The sequence below is a fragment of the Mercurialis annua genome, linkage group LG6, assembly GCF_937616625.2.
Source record: "Mercurialis annua linkage group LG6, ddMerAnnu1.2, whole genome shotgun sequence".
Taxonomy (NCBI): Eukaryota; Viridiplantae; Streptophyta; class Magnoliopsida; order Malpighiales; family Euphorbiaceae; genus Mercurialis; species Mercurialis annua.
Genome location: NC_065575.1, coordinates 663756 through 687812, shown reverse-complemented (window position 1 = coordinate 687812; position 24057 = coordinate 663756). Strand labels below are relative to the sequence as shown.

The window sequence follows — 24057 nt, the reverse complement described above, 5'->3', positions numbered from 1 at the left end:
ATAGTATTAATTTTGTAAATCTTTTTTAACACTAATTTTTATTTTTAATATTTATTTACCTTTATTTTTACTAATAATTAATCAAAATTTATTATTTATCATATATTTTATTTTTTATATATATCAATATAAAATCAACATTAAATTAATCAAAGATTAATAAATTATTTTTCCAATCTAAAATACCAACACAAAATCAACATAATATCAACATAAATTCAAATTTGTAATATTATAATAATTCAAAATCATTATTTATATTTCTTACCTATACCAAAATCAACACCATGTCAACACCATGTCAACACTATATCAACATAAGATCAACATTGTAACGTTACAATAATTTAACATCATTATTGTCTTCTTCACCTATGCTAAAATCAACAAAATATCAACCGAAAATCAACACCATATCAACATTGTAACATTACAATAATGCAACATCATTATATGTCTTCTTCCCTGATGCTACCATATCATTATATAGTCTCAATTTAATTTAATTTAATTTTTTTAGTTTATTTCACAGACAATGTTATTTTAGTTGTCAATGTAAAAATAAAAAAAATCAGTTGATATCAACATAAAGTCAACATAAAATCAACAACACTGTAACATTACAATAATTCAGCAATCAATCATCATCATCAACAAATCGTTCTGCAGAATAAAAAAAACGCAGAAACACAAGAAAAATGCAGAAATAACAGAATTTTATTCCATAAAATCACAAAATTATTCTACATTACATGAAATGAGTATTAGATTCTTTAAAGATAATCTTTATACATGTTTAATGGTGAAAACAACAGTAAAAATAAACAAATTATAGATCTGAAAATGAAAAAAAAAGAATTAAAAACTTCAGATCTGAAATCAAAATGATAAAAGAAAGATGGTGAAACGGCGGAGGCAAAACGGCGGAGGCAAAACGACGGAGGCAAAACGGCAAAAATGGAACGGCGGAGGCGGATTGGTGCGAAGAACAAATCTGAAATTTGTGTGGAAGGTGAATTGAAAGAGAAAGGAGAGAGAAATTTGAGGAGAGAGAAAATAATTGTAATTATGAAGATTTGTGTTATTAGGGTTCTATTTATATGGATGGTATAAAAGTAATAATTTCTCTCTTACATGGTAGTTTTAAAATGTCAAATATGTGTTGGTATAAAAGTAAATCAAACATGAATGTTGGTTATTTGAGTAAGAAGCCCAAAGATATTCATGTAATTTGGGCCCGCTTTTAGCCTAAATATGTAATTATCTCTATTTTCTGTTGTATCAAAATGCAAATAGGCCCATTTAATAAGAAATAATAAAACATTTTTTTTTCACAAAATCTTTCTTAATCTAAATAGTAAACATACATCTCTTTCCCAAGTGAGTGTTGGCCTGGTCAGGAACACTCACGGTGCATTCCCAATTGCAGTAGGCTGAATTAAAAAAAAAAATCCGAATTAGTATTAATAATATAACTAATTCTCGCTAGCCCCCATTATTTATATCTCAATTGAGAAAAAAAAATATTAATAAAATGCGTCTGCTGAAAGTCGAATTTGAGAGAGTTTTATCGACCTATAACCAAACATAACTGATTCATTTAAAGTGTCTCATCAGTCTGATCTAATTTTCCATTACTTCTTCTAATACGATCAAGAGTGAAACCATATCCTTTAAAAAAAAAATCAGACCAAGCAATAATACAGTTTAAGAGTTAATTTATTTAAAATTAAATAATTTTTGTAATTGATTAAAATTAATAAGTAATTCAGATATTGCAATAACTCTTACTCAGTATTAAATTAATAATCAATTGAAATAAAATAAAATAAAATAAATAATACGCTGTAGAAAATAAAAAGGCAAAAACTGAATATTTTTTAATCGAATTAAATAATAAAATCTAATAAACAAATGCAATGGAAAATTTTGAGATAATTTATATAAAAAAAAATAACATTATAGTTTTAGATATTTTTCTCCTGCATGCAATAATTGTAAGTAGATATTTTTTTTCAAAAAGTAGAGAGATATTTGTTCGTTCGCATCTCCTTTGGTCCCAAATTTGAAGTACAAAGTGGGATAACGGCAAAAACAAACAGATAAAGAAGCCAAAAAAATCTGAGTTTGGATAGGAAAAAAATGGAGTTTAGAAGGGCAAATCGGAGCGATGTTCATGTGAGTGTAGAGGAAGAAGCTCAAATGGAAGAAGAAACCAGAGATTATTTTGACGGGTTAGCTCCGAAACGACACACCAAGCCTCAACGCAGTGAATATTCAGCTCAGTATGCTGATTCCGATTCAAATTCTGAAACTCCGATCCCTGAACTTGTAGAGTTTCAACGCCTTGAAGCTCAACCTCAGGTTTGTTTTCTTATTTCCATGGCTACTGAGATTTTAATTGCTTAATTTTAAAAGTTCAAGTTAAAATTGCAAAATACAAACTTTATATTTTACTGCACCGTTATTTAAAATTGTAAGAGAAATACTATTATATTGTTAAAATTGAAAGTTTGTAGTATTAATTAGAATTGCAACACACGCTAAAATTGATAATTTTTAAAGAAATTAAATTTATTTCATTTTAGTTTGATTTTTTTTACCTCTTTAATTATTAGTGTATGATGTTCTTCATTACATGTGAAATAGAATTAAGATGAAATTAGACATGTTAATTGATTGATTGTCGATGATACATGTTGATTAATTTTACCTTTTGTTTAGTTTTTAAATTGGAAGGAAGGATGTAAATGACAGTAATTGTAGATTTATGGATAGTAATGCAAAATGCAAAATTTAAAAGTATGAATTTTGGGGGGGAAAATGCGTCTGCCGGGAGTCGAACCCGGGTCTATTGCTTGGAAGGCAATTATCCTAACCGTTGGACTACAAACGCAGCTTGTTGATTGATCTGTAGAAAATGCATAGTTAATCAAGTATTGATTTGCTGGTGGTTGAATTAGAAACTAAGTTGCAATGGAAAAGGTGAAGTTGGGGAGGAATTTGTGGAGACAGAATACTACAAGGATCTCAATTGCATTGATAAGCACCACCATACGGTATTACATCTCTACTCTTTTTTTGTCCTTCTTTTACTCCAATCTATAGAGAGATGATATGCTACTAGTGAATATTTGCGACAAGAAATGAATCTTAATTTTAGGACGACAGAACCCTTTAATCCTCTCACCAACATAAAATTCGTCATGAAATGTTAATTTTGCCAAGGATTAAACAACAAAATGCTGACGGTTAAGGGATTCAACATTTATCGATGGACTAGTCCATCGACGAACTCCGTGGAAAATAAGGCGCCAAATTTTACCGACGCCTTTGGTTAACACAAATTAAAAATAAAAACACTCCACGTACAAAGAATAAGTTATAAATATATAATCTTGGAACGTACGAAGTGTATTCAAAATAGAAATAAAATGTTGAAAATGTATGACTTGAAAAATTTATGTAAGTAGCTTTTATATCATAATAGTCATGATTGGTTTTACAGAGACCGAGTTGACGGTAGTGTTGTTGATGAATTCAGACAGGAACAGGGTTCATAAAAATGGAGGATGCAAATGAAAAAGGGTTCAGTCTAGCATCAGATTCAGTAACCTCTTGTCACGCCTCAAGCAAAGGCAATCCGGCAACTAACGACTGGATTCCAGCTGCTTCTTCTGATACTGTATTATATATATTTACATCATCATATTCATTTACAATACTTAAACCCTCAAATCTTAATTAATAACTATTTTTGTTTTTTGTTTTCAGGTCACATTTCCTTCAGACAAGCCCAAAAGGAGTGACAATTAACTGATTCACTGTCTCATTTGTTCCACTGCTTATTGTATAATTTTGTGATTTCAAAAATGTGTAGTATTGTTGCAGCTCGTTTGCTAATTTTTATTCTGTGTTTGAGTTGGATTATGATATGAATTCTGCAATCCCTATAAATCAGATCTTGTTTTTGTTTAACTTGCTCGATCTTTAATTTATGTTCATTAATTTAAACGGATAGAGCTTGAATTTATTAGCATTCGGCTCGTTGACATTCACGAATAAGTTGTATATAAACTCGATTATGAGTTTGTGAGTTGGCTCATGAGCGTGAATAAGAGCTCATGAATTGACGAGTATGCGAGTAAAGTACATCAATTGAGCTTGGTTTGAATTTGTTTATCTAGATGCTATATGAATTGGCTTGTGTTCATTCATTTAAGTGTTAAACGAGCCAAGCTCAAGCTAAACTCGTGTAACGGTTAAATAAACGAACTCGAACTTGTTTTTTTTAGAATTTAAATAAACGAGCTTGAGGTCAATTTGTTTAGCATCTAAACGATTAAACTCATGTTAAGCCTCAATCAAATATGAATGTTGTAAAATATAAATGAACTAAAGCTGAGTAAAGTTTGAATACCCCATTTATATAAGGCTTAATGGCAAGAAAAACCCAAACCTTTACGACTTGTTGCAATTATATCCAAACCTTTTAATTTTTGCAATAATATCCAAATTGTATTATTTTGTTGCAATAATATCCAAATTGCACTTTTTATGTGAATTTTTTTGAGTTTTTTGCCATTTTTGGGGATTTTTACTATATTATTATACATCAAAACATAATAATATCCTAATATCTTAATTGAAAACAACAAATTTAGCCATCAATTTGACTATTATTGCTACAAAAAATGCAATTTGGATATTATTGCAACAAAAAAATGCAATTTGGATATTATTGCAAAAATTAAAAGGTTTGGATATAATTGCAACAAGTCGTAAAGGTTTGGTTTTTTTTTGCCATTAGGGCTTTATATAAATCATATTTGGTTCCATTCCTTTACAGCCTACCTCCTACCAAAAATTAAATAACTAATTGAAAGTAAGATTCTTTTCTTGATTAGTTAGCTCCAAAAAGAACTTCCCAATTAAGACATATCATAAATTTGAAATTATTAAAATCTGGCTATGGATAAAAAAAATTTATTAAAAGCTGGAAGGAAAAAAATGCGTCTGCCGGGAGTCGAACCCGGGTCTATTGCTTGGAAGGCAATTATCCTAACCGTTGGACTACAAACGCTTCTTGTGTAAAGAATAAGTATATGTCGATAAACCACAAAAATTACTAGACTGCATATTTACAGTAATTATTTTATACTATTAATTTTGTTATGTTTTCTTGTGTGTTTCAGTGTTTGTATAGCTAAATTGAAGTTGGAGATAAATACATAGTTGCTAGCAAAAATAGGATTCCAAATCCTTATCCCTTAATTCTGGTCATTTTCATTTTGTTCTTCTATTAGCATTATATTATATTAAATAAAAGCTAGCTTAATTTATTAGTATTAACTATTATTATTGGTGCAATATGAGGAATGTTTATTCAACTGAAAATCCTCTTATTTATATAAATCAATGAAAACAAAGTATTAGTATTACTTTCTATTCTCATCTGTTCATTTTTTGAAATTATAAAACATCCAACTGAACTATAAAAGTAAAAAGAGTCTAGTTCACTCTTGATGTAAACAGAACTAAAAACCTAATAGAACCAAAATGAATGAATTTGATTTGATTTAAACAATTTATAAAACATGTTTAATCTGATTTTGAAAAGAAAGGATTACAAATTCAGTTCATTTAGATTTGATTTAATCTGAATCCCTAAAATACCAACCGTTAAGGATAACAAAACAATGCAAAACATATATTTGATATAAAATACTTAAAACAGAAGACACTTTTTAATGGAGTTCTGACCAATTGTTTTTGGCTTCTGCAAAAATATTTTTGCCAATGACAATTAGTCTATATCTACACTTTTAATTAGAGAAATGAACCTGAAACCAAACGCATATCTAAAGACAATGAAAATTAACTAATTTACATTTGTAAGTCCTTTTACTTGAGCTCTGATATAATAGTAATATCATCATACTCCTGTAATATACAAGCTGGCTGCAAAAACAATGTCGCGTTTTATTGCATTGGAAGCAGCTTCCATTTTCTTATGGAGAGCAGAATTACCCATTATCGAAGCAGCATTTCTAAATTCTCGACATGTCTCGTCTAATCTGACAATCGTCCGCACAATCAAGCCTTCAGGAACATCAGTAAGCTCACAGATATCAGCAAACGGAGTTCCCTGTAATAAGATAATAATAGAAAAACGATTACGGGACATTCAAGAAAGTCGAGACAGCTTAAATTTCAGTGTCTTGGTAAAATAAACCTTTGCCCATTCATAAACAACTTCCACCAGACCGAACTTCAAATTCTCCTTTGCGTACTCCTCGGGGTTTATCTGTAAGTTGTTTTTGGCTTGAAGCTCTCCGAGTTTTATAGCAGTGTCGTACAATCTAAATTGAAAGATAAGCTAAAATAAGATAGAGTGAATAGAGATAAGACAGAAATAGAGAAATGAAAAACATAGCAAATGCTAAATTGCAAAGGCAGACTCTAATATATGGGCACGATATATGGGCACCATAATGGACAGTAGAGAAGTTCCAGTCTTATATACGTTAAACATTTGGGTTCATCTGCCCTTAGTGTCTCCAAAAAGACCATAAAATAAAAGTTTGGTAGATATGCCATTTCATACATAAGGTGTCCACGTTTCTGGGTATTCGTCAGCAGTTATTGCAACTAATATTCTAAGTTACTTAAAAAATGTTTGAAGTTAAACTTTGAACATTAGCAAATTTTGCTTCTTTAGAACCTCACACTGAGATGAATCCTAGAGCTACACAGAATGGCTAAGCCTGAGCTCGGCCTGGACTGACTATAAAAAGTTCATGATTTTCATGTAATTTATAACTAGAGCCGGGTTAAACTACCCTTAGAAAAATCACATGAATCTGCCAAAATCTATTCACTTCTTTCTTTTTTAATGTTCAGGCTCAAAGAGAACGGGGTGTCCAAGCCTAAATCCATTAATAGGTCTAGTGAAACCCTAAAAGAGCCCCTGGGTAGGCAACTCTTGGGATTCCTCAAGGATGGATCTATTAAAATTAAACGCAAGGAGTTTTCTAACTTACGTAAAAAAACATCTTTTCTTTAAAATTCATAGCAAAAATCAAGTAAAAAACAAGAGCTTCTAGCTGTGCAGAAAGGGGAATCACCTTTTCTTAGCTCTGGACAGATTGGGAGTCAGAGAAGGCTCAGAAGCATTCCTCTGTTGAAAGACAAAGGCAGACATCACTGCCACAGCTTCTTCTGGTTCTAGGTCATCAAGTTGATTCTCAAATAAACATTCTGTGCATATCAACTCCTCCCCTGAGTTCATCTCACAAGCAACACGTCCTTTAATTTGAACGACGAGGTCAGCATCTATACAACCAATTTCCTTCAGAACATCTATCTGCAATGAACACTCTCAAATCTTCATGAGGGTGTTTTACGAAGTCCTACATATAATAAAACTAGAAAATCGAGCTTAAATAGAGAGCAAAGCAAGAAAGTTGCCCACATAAAACATACCCTGCCCTGAAACTGTGGCATCTGTTGGAGTGCTTCATCCGACATTTGAAATGCTAAGTCACTAATTTCATCTTTATGCATCTTTATTTCTTTTGCCAATTTCAGGTGCTCCTCCAGTTTTAAACAACCATGACACTTGTTCATCGCCATCTTTTGCAACAAGCTAGTCCATTTCTTGTAAGCTTCTACAAGATTCACATCTCTCATCTTCAGATCTGAAACAGAAATAGCAACAAAGAACTTCAAGTGTGAAAAAGTTGCCATCATAACAAATGTAGAACTAGGAATTAATTGATTAACAATGAACTTGGTTTTTTTATTTTAAAATGACAGATAATTGCCTTATGCTTAGGATGACATTAACCATGCATGAAAACATTATGCCTCAATGGAATACATAAATAGAAAACCATGGTTTCACTTACAACAATGACATAATCGTAACCCACAGGAAATGAAAGAAAAAATAACAGCCGCACGACTTATTTTACAGTAAAATTATTTAACAATGCATCAACTGTCAGAAAATGTAGCAAATCCTTGCTATTCAATAAAATTGATGAGAAAAAAAACATTTAAGCTGGAAAGGATTAAAAATTAGTTTGAAGAAATCCACAATTACTATAATGAATACAACTACGGCAAGGCAGAAAACCTTATAGTAAATATCTTGAGGCAACCTTTTGCTGGATGAGGACATTAGAGCATAGAAGAGGTATAAAAAAAGGTCACTTGATTAGCAAACTATTGACAGGATTGACTGAATAGTGGACTTTCCTCACTTCCATTCAATAATACAAGTTCCCAAGACAAAACAGAGATTATAACTGCTAATAGACAAGATTGCTACAGCATATTTTGTGCTAATTGCCAATAAAGGACTCAAATGCAAGGTATGTGTAAAGGCCATGTCGCATGTCTGTCAGATTTCACAAGTTACAAACTTCTATTTTCAAGAAATTAGAGAGATTATCTTCATCAAAAAATATTTCCCTACCTTTCAATGGGTCTAAGGCAGGAGGATACTTATTTCCATCAGATTTGAGTTCTGACAACTGTTGAACTGTCTTAGAGAAAGCTATATTACTAACATCCTCAAGAAGCCCAACCTGGTCGATTTTTAATTTTGCAGTGCATATGAATAAGAATTCTGTATTATCCATTCCTCTAACTTCATAATTGATGCCAGCTGCAGTGCCTTGATATGGTAAATTTATGTTGACAGCACCTGATCCTTTGCGAGAAGCTGGAGCATAAAAGTATTCTTCTCCACCACGTTTTGATTTTGGCAAAAGCAAATAAGTTTGTGAGTTATCGCCACTCTTTTTCTCTTGCGCATTGGATATCTGCACTGATGTTGGAAAATTAGGTTTCAGAACCAAAACAATGTACTGCTTCATACTTGCAGATGGTCCTTTTAGAACTACTCCAAGTAAGTGATCCTGTGCCTGCAAGTAAATATCATAAGATTAGCAACTATATCTACTGTCAAGAAACCCATAATTCACTACCGCCAAAAATCTCAAGATTAAAATTCCCACAAAATGCTGCCATTCATACATCACAAAATTTAAGATTATGCATCGGTCGAACATATGAATGGACATGTCGTATAACAAGGTTGTGTTAAGAGTTTCATCATAATATTCTCTAGTATATAGTTCACTACCGCCAAAAATCTCAAGATTAAAATTCCCACAAAATGCTGCCATTCATACATCACAAAATTTAAGATTATGCATCGGTCGAACATATGAATGGACATGTCGTATAACAAGGTTGTGTTAAGAGTTTCATCATAATATTCTCTAGTATATAAATTTCAACCAAAAGATACTAAAAAGTACTAAAGATACTAAAAAGTACTTGAAAATTTATGTCCATCTTCATCATTATTGTTCTTGTTTCCAGGTCTTTTTCGACTTAATGTCAAGATTGAGCTCCATTCTCTTTATAATTTTAGTCCAAACCACTTTGATTCAAATGCTCATTACTGCTATTTTAACTATTCTGCAAACTGAAAATATCACATAATTCATCCAAACAAGTCAGAAAACACTCCGCAGATAATTGATTGGGAAACTTTATTAAATGGACATTTCATCAAAGACAGCAGGGCATCAAAACTTCAGCACATACAGATAATGATTTATCAAACATGCAACAACCACGACATAGGCACTCACTGACTGTGACTTTACAACCACCACTCTTCCAAGTGTAAGAAATTGTTGGGCTGCAGAGGATGGCATAACCGCCTCTGATATCTGATTACTGTATTTTTCAGCTTCCAAGAATGTATCATAATATTCTTCAATTGCTGGTTCGCCTTTTATACATCTACAATCAATAAGCCATCTTAGATGAATAGTGCAGGAAACAATAAGCAGAAGCTGAATAAGTGCTTCAGTCTCACATTTTATGAGACTAATTAAAGGAAAGAAAATAGTAGTAAAATACATAATATTTAATATGAAGTAGGAGGAGAGAAATAAATATCAGAAGCTGCAACAAATTTGAGATACTGGTTTATCAATGTGCTTGAGGTAGTTGAGATGCCACCTACATTGCTTATTTAGGCATTGCTACATTCATAACTTAAATGACCCACAGGTATGCATTCATATGATTGCATAATATTTTATAGCCAACCAGAGAACCATATGAGATGCAAAGATACAAGACAAACAAACTGACTATAGAAGCATTTATACAAACAGGTATTAGGTAAAGCTGGATCGAGGCACACGCCAGCATCATAAAGTCGTAAAACAAAAAATCTGCATTGGCAATTGAAGCCAGGAAGTTTATCACTAATATACTTACTCAATTGCTTTGGCAGGCTGCTGCTTAAGCTTTTTTAGAAGTAGTTGTGTTTCAGGAAGTTTCTTTTGAGCATGGAACTCAGCAAAACTTCTTTTGAGCATGTCCTCCACCTGTAATTATAAAATTTGATTAAAAATCACTCTAAACCAATGAAATTCATACAAAAAGCCAGAATCATGATGAGATTAAGAGAAAAGCAAGAGCAAAATACACTCGATTTTCCTAGTTCTACAAAGTAATGCTACATGCAGACACAAATACTTTTGACTGCGAAGAAGTTAATGTAACACCTTTTTGGGAGTACATTCTGAGCATCAATCTTACGTTATTTCATATGAATGAATGTCAAGGTGAAATTCCAGTTAGAATTGCTAATTTTTCCCCTCGATTGGATGGGCAAAAAAGTCAAAGTCAAATGCATCACAATGCTTTGGAAATCCTGACTCCCATGTAAAAGCAAACATGCTCTACAGAAAGCTTAGCATGACATTTTGACCTGAGAGGGGGTTTAATTTCTGCAGTTCAAATTCTCCACTGGTCTTGTCTTGATTAAGAAAAGGATTAAGTGGACATGTTTATCATTCATCCACCTTCAGTGAGGATTGTGCACGCCCATATGTTCATTTCATACTTATAGAAAAGAATCAATTAAGTTAGTACAGTCAAATAAAAGCCCCTGTTTAAACTTCATTTCAAGAAAATAATCAATTAGGTCAGTATAATAAAATAAAGGCACCTATTAAACTTATTTCAAAACTGTGTCAATGCACAAATGCACATGTATTGCAAGGAAAAAGTACATGTAACATTACATGCTTCGAGTGGAGCGGCTTAATCTTGCATGTATTTCTATTTGATAACAGGCAAACACGTTTTAGAATATTACTGCATTCCACACAGATCAAAAGAATTTAAATATACAGCATTTTCCAAATTCAAGCAACGGCAAAAAGCAGTTTAATAGATATTAGAATCATTACCTTTAGTTCTTCCACACGGAGGAGATGTAAGATCATAATATAAGTCAATCGAAACTGAGATTCAAGCCTGGTAGCACTTCCAACAATAACAAGTTTCAGATCCCTTTCATCAGGGATATCATCACGGCACATCACAACCACTGTACCAATTTTATCAAGACCTCTTCTACCAGCACGACCTGCCATTTGAGTATATTCTCCAGGAAGCAACTGTCGAAATTCCTTTCCATCAAATTTCCTCAATGTATCAAATACAACCTGCAAAATATGTCGGGCAATTAAGAACCATACACTATAACCTAGCTTGGGAATAAACTGCTTCAGCAATGTTATAAGAAAACTTGTCAAATCCTGTGATTATGGCGTTTCGTTTCCGTTCCCAGAAACACTTCTAAAACTCCAAATTTTACATTTATAATATATTCTTATAAAAAAATTGTAATTTCTGTCATTTCGCATTTTAGTATTTCTCATTTCAGCCTTTTCCATTTCCGTGCAACATAGTACTTCAGAGCTATACAGTTTACCTCGTTGTCACTGGTTAGTAAAACTGAAATTCTATAACTTAATTTGGATCTGTATGTAACATTTTATGTCCCTCTTGATAAGAGTAGCCGTTGTCTAGATCGTAATCATAATCTTAGAGAGTCTTAAGAACCAACAGGAGTTAAATAAACATTCTAACCCGGAAGCAATTCATGTAGATATAGACATAATGGTTTCAGCTATCAAGCACGTCTACAAGCAGTACACAAAAAGGGAGCAAGAAGAGAATGACTTAGTAACCTGGCAGTTAGTTTTGGATGCTTAAACTCAGCTACTCATTGTTCAGTTATTTATTGTATTTTAAAATGTCCAGCTAAGCATGCAAGAAGTAGTTTCTTCCTATAATGGGTGGTTAAAGTTCCGTATCTGTAACTAGTTGTACTTAGCATTCAAGAAGGAATAAAAAGTTGAATCAGTATTTCTTTCAAAGTTTTGAGTGCCTTAGCTCGGAGAAAATCTAGTTTGTTCCATTGAGCTCTTATGTTTTTTTCGAGCTTCAAAATATGGGAGGAACTTTGTCAATTATAACCTACGCATTGACTTTGATTTCTAGAGGAATTGCCTGTAACAAGGCCATGAATGCAGGCCGTAACTGAGGAAGGGGATAATTTCATATCATTATTCTTCGACTTATAAAGAACTTTAAATGTAGCAAACTTTACGAAACTAAAACCAAAAATTGAAAAACAAAAATTACTTAACCCCAAGAAAAATAAAATTATGCCAAAACACTACCATAAAGAAATTACTTTTAAATGTTTACTGCTAGTAAACAGGAAGAATAATTTTGAACATTTAGGGATACAAATTGGACTAGGGCTCCATCTTTGGATAAAAACATAACTTAATTCTTCATCAGTTCAACAATCAGTTGAGGATCATAAAGTTTGATGCTCCGGAGTTACAAAAATATAATAATGCCATTTGCAACTCTCCAATCTCACTAAACAAGAAAAGTTTATTATTAGGGCCTCCAATCAACACAAAGGTTCTGCACCCCTTCCAAAACTGGCAGGAAATGTGACAGGCAACTCAGTGCCAACAATACTACCAATATAAAAAGCTAAGAGGTAAACAGTCATATCGAGCATGCATTCATTATGATGATCAATGCCAATTTTCATTGGTCTAAACCAACTGCCTCAATCTGGCAAACACTACCACTTAAGCAGATATAAATCTCATTCTTTATAAGCCACTTAAAGATTCATACTTACTGCCAGAGGAAAAACCAAAAAGGAGGAACAAAGAAAGAAGTAGTTTCATTTCAGAAAAGAAGAATCTCTATGTAGAAAAGAAATAAAAAAAAGTACACGTACAAATAAGACACAGAAGAATAAAAAGAAACAAGCACACAAGTTTAAGATTTTTATAGTAGCAGTGGACATCGACATTAATTAATTATAGCTTACCGTTCTAGCTGGGGCGTTAACCCCCATAGCAAATGTCTCTGTTGAAAACAATACCTGAAACAGACACGGACGAAAAATTACTTTTATGTCCTGAAAACCATTGACTGCATGAAAAGCAACATTAAAACATCCAAATCTCTTGCACTTTGCATAAACATTAACCAAAAAGAAAAAATCAATTTCATTAGTTCTTTAACCTCATACAAGCATCAAAAAACAAAAACATAGTCCAAAAATATGTGAAAATATTATAATAAAAGATGTCAACCCAATGACCAAACATTACTTTAATGACACCACGGCAGAAAAGCATTTCAACAACTTCCTTAATAATTGGAAGTAATCCTGCATGATGTACACCAATCCCTCTTCTAAGAAGACTTTGGACTCTGACAATCTGCACAAAAATAAGTATATGTCACTGTAAATCTGTTGAAGTGTCTCTATGCAGGTTCGAATCATGCCTCTAAGTACAATTAAATCAATATAGTACAATTGCTAGCTCCATACCTGAGGCAAATTCCGATCAGATCCCTTCAGTCGAGAAAAGGCTTTATCACAAAATACACGGATCTCACTTTTCTCAGAATTGCTAGTGAGATCAGTCCCTGGCATATTATCAGCTGATTTGTCACACCGATTCTTTGAGAAACAAAATATGACAACCTGCAGGCACAAAGGACAGGACTCCTTAGACCACAACTAGGGCAGAACATCCCATGCCACCTTTTATATATTCCTCTAGATACATAAATAGCATAGATCTTTGATGCTATAAACAGCATTCAAAAATATACAATTTGTGGTTTGATTTGAGACCTTCAAACATTAAAAAATACAAAATGTGCTGTTTCGTTTGAGACTTTTAATTGTCATAAGCATTAAGAAGAAAATGCACAATGTTAGAAAAAAAACTTATCTTCATTATTCAAGGAAGATAAAGAAGGAAAATAAACATATCAAACTCTTTTTGTATTATTTCTTTTCAATTATAATACAGCAGCATGCTATCCTAATTCTTCAAACAGTACAAAATTTCTAATGACCATATTGGATACTAAGTCTTCCACAAATAACAATAAAAAATGATTCCAAGTTTGATAATAGGTACAAATAAAATTCCCAACAGTTCAGCTTCCAAAACAATTTACCAAAAATCTTATTATCAAACTTCCAATTGGAAAAAAAATGTAAAAAAGAAATCGAAATGAAAAGAAGTCAGAATATCCAGAAGTTCTATTTTTCTCTTTATCATTCAAGACAACAAGTGTAAAAAAGACGTCAGTGTCAAAAAAATATGACCATGAAGTTCTAGATAAATAAATAATTTGCAATTGATGATTTAAATTTATTAAAATATCACTTACGGGCAAAAGAGATTTATTTGAGAGATTGTTAATAAGCTGCAACCATAAGGAAGCCTCTGACCTCCTTGATCCCCAGTTATTTTGGCCACTTCCATTGTTTTGATTCCCATAAACAGTCCCAGAGGAACTCCCAGGGTTCTGAGAACCAGAATGCTTATTCTGTTTGTTACGATTAAGAAATTCACGTTTTTGACCTTGAGCTCCATCCCTTATTGCTAAAGACCCACTGCCAAGTGCACTTGTAGTCTTTTTCTTGTGTGCATCTTTGGCAGCTTTCAGTCCCTGTAGTATAAGAGTTTCATTTTCACAAATTTTGTAAAGTTCTCCAGAATAGAAAAGGCAATGCTCCAATGGGACCGGTCTTTTTGTTGTTCTGATCCAGTAAAACAGAAATTGGCATCAGCATGAGATCAAAAAGATATCACAATACTCTTCCTTTTATGCTTTTATACTTGAAAGACCCGAAAGTAAAAGCAAATAAACAATTGAAAGTTAATAATTTCAGAAAAATCATGTCCCCTAAGAATTTCTAATGTGTCAAATAATTTTGTAAACAGAAAGAGGTTTGTAACTAACCCCGTAACTTGAATTTTCTTTTGTTTTGTTCGACCAATCCAATCTGCAAATTCAACTGTGTTGGGTACCTGGAAGAAGCATTGCACACATCACAAATTCTTCAGCTCAAAGAGAAAGGCAGAAGAAAGACATATAACTAAAAGACTATGTAGTCCTGCCATGAGAGTTGCAACTTTCCAGGATATGCATAATCATACAGTACAGTAAACAATTCATTGAAATGTAAGAACTGTGATCGAAATCGTTAACTTTCTGTAGAGCACATAGGATTCACTCATTCACAAGACAAAGCAAACAAGGTCACAATGAAAACATATTCCTTTATTAGACATCACTTCCTCGTGATTCTAATTTGCAGGCACGGGAATACAGGCTTCTCGTGATCCAAATTAACATTTTCCTTTTATTTCCATTGATTTGTTAATTCATTGCGTTGAGTTAGTATAACTGAGAATGAACAAGTTCTGCAGCCGGCAGAGCCTTTAAGAGTTTGATAAGTGGAATTAAGGAACTGAAAACAACTTGATGTATTTAGTACATCTTGCTACTATTCAGCGTATAAAATTAAAAACACCATTGAACAAAAAAAACAACAAGCACAGTGGTGGCAAATATTATTGTTGTAAATTAAGCTCATTTAATGATTTGAAGCCGAAGAAGAAGCAGTAAATAAAAGATTGAAAAACATGTGCGACAATTTCGACTTCTATTTAAGTCACTGATTTATCAGTCACCATCGCTATTATGAATAGTGAAGAACGCCAATCGCGGCATGCAGAAATACATAGATAAAGAAGATGCACCTACCGTGGCTGAAAGAAGAACAATATTTACATGCCTTGGAAGCATGATTATAACTTCTTCCCAAACAACTCCTCTTTCAGCATCATTGACATAATGAACTTCATCAAAGATGACCTATCTCAGACAGCCAAAATAAATTACAAGTTTAGTTGATCTCCGTCAAAGTATAAAATGGAAAAGGTATAATAATGAGAAACTTTGATACAGAGAAATATAGCAACATTGCTATTGAGGAGAAAAGTACAGAAAACGACTGTGTTTACCCATTCAATGTCTCTTATAATATCAGCACCTCGGTAAAGCATTGACCTCAATATTTCAGTGGTCATGATAAGACAAGAAGCCTCAGGTCTCAAGCTCACATCCCCAGTGAGAAGGCCAACATCAAATTTCGCACTCAAATCCCGATACTTTTGGTTGCTAATAGTTTTAATGGGAGCAGTATAGACAGCTCTGGTGCAGTGCTGCATGAAACACAAGATTCAATTACTGTTCTATAGAACTGCAAGAATACCAAAATAATTATCAAGAAATATTGAGTTTTAAAGAAACCATCTAATCTTAGTCCAAGTACTAGATTCGAAGATCATACTTTTGATGCCAAAGCAAAAGCATACTCTGCCACAACTGTCTTCCCAGCTGAAGTATGAGCTGCAACGAAAACAGAATCTCCTTTTTCCAAATAATAAATAGCCTGCAATTACCATTAAATAAAAAGATTGAACAATAAGGAGCAGAAAACATGCTGCTTAGGTAAGCAGCAAACATATGAATTTCTGTAAGTTACTCTTCCAGACAATATGGGCCATAGTCACCACAATGTGAATATTAGCCGTTGGATTAAAAGGTAAAGTAAAGATTCTGTTGGCTTGTGGGCTTAATGAAGCCATTTTCAAACTTCTGGTGCTCAAGTCAAATGATCCCCAAATAAACAGGTTTAATTGAAATTTTATATTTGCTTTTTTGTTATTTGTCTATACATTGTAGCTTTTACTTTCATTATATTTTATACAGAATTTTATTTAAAATAATATTTTCACAAATGAGAGTGATAGACATATTGATAGACATATTAGGAAGCTTATGCATGATATGTATAAATAACATCTGCACCATATTCTAAAAATCATTTCAATATGATAACTGAATGCATCTTACAATGATGATTCCAAATTAAATCTCATTAACAAAAACAAAACAAAGTTTGTTGAGGAGATTATATGAAATTAAAAAAGAAAATCATACAACATGATAGTGGCAGATTTTTTTCAATAATAATTCTTTATTTGATTTTGGAGCAGTTCCAAGAGAAATAAAGATCGTCGAAATAAGTGCAGTGAGTTGTTAAAAGAAAAGATCAAAGGGGAATTTGAAATCCATACGCAACTTACCTATTAGGTTACTTTTATAAAAAGTTATCCAAAAGAATTGAGAAGGAAGTTCTACATCAGTATTTGTCAAGCGTGTACTTTTTCCATCTTAACCTCTTAAGTTGATTGATTTAATTCAAATGTAAAGGGATAAGACCAATATCTACTTTGCAGATAAAATAGGAATTATTTTACCTCTTTTTGAAAAGCATCCAACTCAAAAGGGAAATTAAGTGCCATGTCAGGAACAAGTTGAGAGAAGTGTTCTACAATCCATTCACTATTGCCCCTAATAGCCCAGGCCTGTCAGTAAATCAAGAATTTAAACCAAAGCATTATCGGAAGAAACTGAGCAACTCTTTACAGAGAACATAATTTCATTCAAATACTACTGAAGGCCAAAGATGATACTTTTTTATCCTTCCCCTCGTGGTCACCATCGCCACCAGTTCCATCAGATTTTGATGTCACTCCACCTGATTCCACAGACAAAATCTCATCCAACACAGACAATTCAGTGTTGGACATAATTCTTTGCACATCAATCTTGCTCTCTTCAGATTGAGATTTTAGAGGCTGATCTTTTGACAAATGAGCTTCTGAAAGTGGATCGGAATCTGTATTTGGAGACTCGTCCTTTGACAAAAGACCTTTAGAAGCAGCATCAAGATTAATCAATTTAGCAGAAGAAAAGAAGAATCTAAAGTCAAGAGAGTTCAGGGTAGAATACTTAGCGCCAAGATAAGTATATCACCTACCTTGAGCTAATTAATATTGCAAGGAAAAGAGGTTCTGGTGAGTGGTGGGGCCTCCTAGGATTCAAACTCTAGAGTCTAGACTAAAAACAGGCTCTTATGCCTTGTACAAGAACTGCTCAAACAAAAAGCTCAAGTTGGTACAATAGGATCCAAGAAAAGGCCCTATGCTTATTAAAAAAATTGTGAATTTCAGTTTTCTTTGACAATGAGCACAAGCACAAGGAACAAAGTTTAATCGCATTCTTTCCTAATGACATATGCAAATGCATGCAAAAATTTATAAAAGATGGTAAGAGTTGGAAAATCACAAATGAAAAAAATGAAAATGCATTTCAATATATTGCATTCAATTAGGCAGTGTAATAGCTATTGTTAAAGTGGGAAATCCCACATTGATTGTGTGTGTGAATGGACATGTGTTTATATATTGGTTGGGCACCTCCACTTAACACCAATTGGTTTTAAGATGGAATCTAACATGGTATCAAAGCCTTGTCCATCACACAATTTGAGTTTGGCCCGGCCCACGTGAGATTTACGTGGGGGGACTTTGTTGCTCGGCTCATACACGCTATGCGTGAGGGGGAGTGTTAAAGTGGGAAATCCCACATTGATTGTGTGTGTGAATGGACAAGGCTTTGATACCATGTTAGATTCCATCTTAAAACCAATTGGTGTTAAGTGGAGGTGCCCAACCAATATATAAACACATGTCCACTCACACACACAACCAATGTGGGATTTCCCACTTTACGTGAGGGGGGACTTTGTTGCTCGGCCCGTACACGCTACGCGTGAGGGGGAGTGTTAAAGTGGGAAATCCCACATTGGTTGTGTGTGTGAGTGGACATGTGTTTATATATTGGTTGGGCACCTCCACTTAACACCAATTGGTTTTAAGATGGAATCTAACATGGTATCAGAGCCTTGTCCATTCACACAATTTGAGTTTGGCCCGGCCCACGTGAGATTTACGTGAGGGGGGACTTTGTTGCTCGGCCCGTACACGCTACGCGTGAGGGGGAGTGTTAAAGTGGGAAATCCCACATTGGTTGTGTGTGTGAGTGGACATGTGTTTATATATTGGTTGGGCACCTCCACTTAACACCAATTGGTTTTAAGATGGAATCTAACATGGTATCAAAGCCTTGTCCATTCACACAATTTGAGTTTGGCCCGGCCCACGTGAGATTTACGTGAGGGGGGACTTTGTTGCTTGGCCCGTACACGCTACGCGTGAGGGGGAGTGTTAAAGTGGGAAATCCCACATTGGTTGTGTGTGTGAGTGGACATGTGTTTATATATTGGTTGGGCACCTCCACTTAACACCAATTGGTTTTAAGATGGAATCTAACATGGTATCGGAGCCTTGTCCATTCACACAATTTGAGTTTGGCCCGGCCCACGTGAGATTTACGTGAGGGGGGACTTTGTTGCTCGGCCCGTACACGCTACGCGTGAGGGGGAGTGTTAAAGTGGGAAATCCCACATTGGTTGTGTGTGTGAGTGGACATGTGTTTATATATTGGTTGGGCACCTCCACTTAACACCAATTGGTTTTAAGATGGAATCTAACATGGTATCAAAGCCTTGTCCATTCACACACACAATCAATGTGGGATTTCCCACTTTAACACTCCCCCTCACGCATAGCGTGTATGAGCCGAGCAACAAAGTCCCCCCACGTAAATCTCACGTGGGCCGGGCCAAACTCAAATTGTGTGATGGACAAGGCTTTGATACCATGTTAGAGTGGGAAATCCCACATTGGTTGTGTGTGTGAGTGGACATGTGTTTATATATTGGTTGGGCACCTCCACTTAACACCAATTGGTTTTAAGATGGAATCTAACAGCTATCAACAAGTGTTCTTATTTCCAGCTATACATGAAAAATCAAGATTATATCAATGCAGGTTTGAAAACAATATGTACTCAATATAAATACCAGTCAATACGAAAAGGTTCTTTTTTTTCTTCAGCATCAAAAGAAATTTAAGATTGTTCTAATCATCTCCATGATGCATAAAGCATAACTCCTAAACCTCAAACTTGTCTTCCAAGTTCCAAGAGTTATTATAGTTACTGTATTTTTTTTCAGCTGCTAAATTGAAATTTTCGGAAATGATGCATTTGAAATTGTTGTAGATTTATGCAGAAAAAAAATTAACTCGACAGCATGTTGTCAATTTGACTACCTGGCCTCTTAGTTCAACAAGAAGCCTGCATCATTCAGCATTCTAGACAATGTTTGAAAATTTTCATAACGGATGGGGTGATTGGCACATTGACATTTTATTGCAATTAAGTGATTTCATACCCAAATTAAAAGAAGGGTAAATTGGGTTAAGCTCCTTTATAATTATCTGTTTATAAAAACTGCAACTTTTACACGTGACTCTCTTAAAGAATGTAGACATGCAAGCAGTGACGAACGCAGACTTTTATTTTAGGGGGGTCCAAATAAAAAAATAATAAATAATAAATATAATAAATATAAAATTTTATTATATTATATTATATTGCATTTTATTTTATTTATAAAATAAATTAATATAAATATATCATAATAATACATCTTTTATAATATACTCTTAACTATTTTTATAATAATCAAACAAAAATATAATAAATTAATGTTTTCAAAACCACAATTATTCTTTAAGAAAATTTATTTAATGCGGTTAACATGAACCTATTAATAAATAAAATCTATAAACTTTATCTTAAATTATATGAAAAGCTTATTATATTAGATCGTAATCATAAAATAAATTTTTAATATCAATTTCAATGGTAGCTTTCTTATAGGATATTTAAGAAATATGTTGATCTTTGATATTAATTAATGTAGATAAATTATGCAAACATTTGAAAAAGTTATAAGTATATAATTTTTTAATATTTGACTTATAAATTGAAGAACAAAAACAATAATGTGGAAAAAGGATAAAGGAGGTAAATGATGGGTTAAAATTACTACCATTAAAGTAAATGACATGTAGGCAAAATAAAATAAAAGAATTTTGGTTAATTATCAAAAGAGCCCGTATCTCTAAGTTTTTTTCTTTTAGTTTCAGGGGGGTCCAATGACCCCCTTGGCCCAAACGTGGGTCCGTCGCTGCATGCAAGAGATACATACCATCTCCCTCGTATTCTGAAGCAATATCCTCCTCCCAGGCCTTCTTGAACAAATCATCAAACTGTACAGACAACTCATTCTGCAAAATACACCATTCATATGTCATTTATTCTTGATAAAAAGATATTTGAACAACTGTAGAAACTCGTATGATTGAAGGAGTTATGTAAGTAAAACTGGGTTGAACAGACCAACTTTTTCTTTGATGTGGTATCGGATGGACTCTGGTCCTTATAAACATTCCATGAGGATGGATGCGCCTTTACAAGAAAATAAAAGTTAGTGTAAGAGAAATTTAATCAAATCAACTATGAATATTATCAAAATTAAAACATATGATTGTTAGTAAATTAGTTTGAATATATATCAAGTCGGCCACCTTAAGATCACCAAGGTCTAAACCTTTCTTGAGGCTTGGAGGCATTTTCTGAGCTGGACCCCCGTTGATCAATTCACGCACCCATTCACCATTTGTGGCTCCAGCAGGAAGATTTCTCTCTGAAGATTTAGAATCTTCTAAACCTCCTGGACGAAAAGGACGGTTATTGATGCTTCCTTTGACAAAATCCTTAGAAGGTCCAGTAACGCGTGGTGCAGGACTATATTCTTGAGCTCCAACACTTAATTCTGACACATCCACCTAAAACAATATAAAAGACCGGTCCTTAGCAGAAGTTAAAATCACTCATATGAGCAGAGCATGCCAATGGAATCTATATCTAAGAATCTAAGTTCCACAGAATGAGAAAACATACATTTTGCAAAAGGCTCATACCTGAACTGATTTTGGCTCCCAAATTCCTTGTTCAGACGCTGACTTGTCCCGCCTAAAAGGTAACTCCCATGTTGGAACAATAACAGAACGTGGCAACGAAGGGTCGGGCAGCACTTTAACCTTCTGAAACCAGTCAAAATCCCACTGCCTTCCAGCTTTTTCTACCGAAAATTCATCGGAGTCCAATCTCGGAAGTAGATATTCCTCTTCTATGTAGCCCTTTATAGATTCAGGTGTCTCCCTAGGAAAGGCAGGAGGCTGAAATCAATTAATTTAAAGACCATAAGTAACTGAACAAAAACTACTACATAATAATCAACTAATTCCAATTCATTTTTACAATTTCATAATTTTGAATTAACTAAAACAGACTTCAGTTGAACTAAACTGCATTGCATAATAATAATCAACAAGAAACCTTTGAATTACAAACTACAAAAAAATTCACAATTACTAACCAATATAATAACCGATAAAAATGCAATGTCGAAATAAAATTGGAAGCAACTAATTATTAATACATACAAGAATAAAATCGGGAAGTGATTTGACTGGATTTTTACTCTCGTTTTCCACTGTATAGATAGGCTCCACTCTCAGGTGACCACTGTGACCGGAAAACCCGACCCGGAAACCGAGCTCGTTGGTTGCTTGTATTCGATCCATTTAGACTGTTATTTTCTAGATTTTGATTGCATTGGATTTTCGCGGGTTCCGAAATTGAGCGACTGTACTGTGGAAGAAGGAGGAGTACCCCGAAAGCGATTAATAGTGGTGTCTTAACTTTTCTAAATTTACTCCTTTAGCACCTGAACCTTTTTTTTTCCTATTTAAATTAGTAATTTGAATGACACTATATACAACATAAACGTCTTAGATTAAATTTATTTTAAAAAAATATTTTTAACCCAACTTCTTTTTTTTTTTGACTGTGGTAGAATCTAATTACGTTAGTTGTTAGTGGTTAGTAGTTAAATTTCCATTTTAATGCGGCCTTAAACACTGGCCCTACTGAGACTCGAAACCGAGATCTCAGGAATGCACTGGAGCGCCTTAACCACTTGACCTAGGCCTCACTGGCACCCAACTTCTTTTTCAAACTGAGATTTTAGACATTTCTTTTATTAAGTAGTGTTTGATAACAACTGTCAAGTTCAAATTAATTTGTTCTATATTTCATGCAGAGTTTTGCTTCTAGGCTTCTAGCGGCAATATTAGGGATGACAATGGGGCGGGATGGAGACGGGGAAACCATCCCCATCCCCATCCCCGCGTCTATGGGGAATTCCCATCTCCGTCCCCATTTAATTAATGGGGATAAAATCATCCCCGTTCTCATTCCCATGGATTCCCCATTCCTATGGAGATCTTCGTTCCTCATACAATTAAATATAATTTATAAATAATTTTATTATTTTTATAAGATATTTTAAAAAAACAAATTATAGAAAATACTATTATCTTTTATAATATTATATATTTATAACTAAATAGAAACTAATAAAAAAATTAAGTTAAATTATTTAAAATTATAAATAACATACTAAAATTTATGATATAATATAAATATGTATAAATATAAATCGGGTCTCCATGGGAACGTGGATGGGGATCCCCATGGGGTGGGGACTATATTCCCCGTCCCCTCCCCATCCCCGTGGTTGGAGAATGATTTTTCCTCATACCCGTACCCATGGGGGTAATTGGTGGGGATTCCACGCCCCATTAGAGGCGGGTCCCCACGGGGAACGGGGAATCCCCTCCCCATTGTCATCCCTAGGCAATATGTAATGGTGATTTCCATTTATGAGATTAAATTAATACGTTATAAGACATCATTTTTTTTGGATATAAAGAGAAGCCAGAGCCAAAAACAAACTAAGGATTTCTGCACATTCTAGGGAGCGACACACCAATGGCATCCTCCATAATCAGATTAGCAACAGCAGCATGAATTCCATCATGCGTAACCAACCCCAAGTTATGAGAAAAACCAAGATTCGCCATCCAATCAGCG

General features: G+C 33.7%; 2 protein-coding genes and 2 non-coding genes across 5 annotated transcripts; 1 reads left to right on the top strand and 3 right to left on the bottom strand.

Moving 5' to 3' along the window:
* Positions 1-2042: 2042 nt before the first annotated feature.
* Positions 2043-3978, top strand: LOC126654027 (uncharacterized). Of its 2 annotated transcripts, XM_050348064.2 has the most exons (4): positions 2052-2364; positions 2964-3059; positions 3545-3685; positions 3775-3978. In XM_050348064.2, exons 1-4 carry the CDS (start codon positions 2143-2145, stop codon positions 3814-3816), a joined length of 501 nt encoding a protein of 166 aa, XP_050204021.1. In that variant the 5' UTR covers positions 2052-2142; the 3' UTR covers positions 3817-3978. The 2 variants fall into 2 exon arrangements, with proteins under 2 accessions (XP_050204022.1, XP_050204021.1); XM_050348065.2 differs by lacking the exon at positions 2964-3059 and having other exon boundaries at positions 2043-2364.
* TRNAG-UCC (transfer RNA glycine (anticodon UCC)) lies at positions 2825-2896 on the bottom strand. The gene has a single exon. It is a non-coding gene; the product is annotated as a tRNA-Gly (tRNA).
* Positions 3979-5011: 1033 nt separating the features above from the next.
* TRNAG-UCC (transfer RNA glycine (anticodon UCC)) lies at positions 5012-5083 on the bottom strand. Its single transcript has one exon. It is a non-coding gene; the product is annotated as a tRNA-Gly (tRNA).
* Positions 5084-5689: 606 nt separating this feature from the next.
* On the bottom strand, positions 5690-22836 carry LOC126686517 (DExH-box ATP-dependent RNA helicase DExH11). Its single transcript, XM_050380592.2, has 23 exons — positions 22566-22836; positions 22041-22298; positions 21645-21905; positions 21457-21525; positions 21266-21344; positions 17778-18016; positions 17562-17669; positions 16589-16690; positions 16260-16460; positions 16000-16110; positions 15193-15260; positions 14617-14989; positions 13760-13915; positions 13536-13646; positions 13250-13303; positions 11292-11549; positions 10312-10421; positions 9672-9825; positions 8483-8933; positions 7486-7700; positions 7128-7366; positions 6236-6362; positions 5690-6148 (listed from the first exon to the last, which is right to left on the bottom strand). Exons 1-23 carry the CDS (start codon positions 22704-22706, stop codon positions 5936-5938), a joined length of 4098 nt encoding a protein of 1365 aa, XP_050236549.1. The 5' UTR covers positions 22707-22836; the 3' UTR covers positions 5690-5935.
* Positions 22837-24057: the final 1221 nt, after the last annotated feature.

Bases quoted from the DNA above. Each gene is read 5' to 3' on its own strand.
- LOC126654027 (XM_050348064.2), top strand. From the start codon at position 2,143: ATGGAGTTTAGAAGGGCAAATCGGAGCGATGTTCATGTGAGTGTAGAG. The intron at 2,365-2,963 runs GTTTGTTTTCTT...TGGTTGAATTAG, and splicing joins GCCTTGAAGCTCAACCTCAG to AAACTAAGTTGCAATGGAAA. The intron at 3,060-3,544 runs GTATTACATCTC...TGATGAATTCAG, and splicing joins TTGATAAGCACCACCATACG to ACAGGAACAGGGTTCATAAA.
- LOC126686517 (XM_050380592.2), bottom strand. From the start codon at position 22,706: ATGGATCGAATACAAGCAACCAACGAGCTCGGTTTCCGGGTCGGGTTT. The intron at 13,916-14,616 runs GTAAGTGATATT...TTGTGCCTGCAG, and splicing joins CAAATAAATCTCTTTTGCCC to GTTGTCATATTTTGTTTCTC. The intron at 9,826-10,311 runs GTAAGTATATTA...TATTGATTGTAG, and splicing joins CAGCCTGCCAAAGCAATTGA to ATGTATAAAAGGCGAACCAG.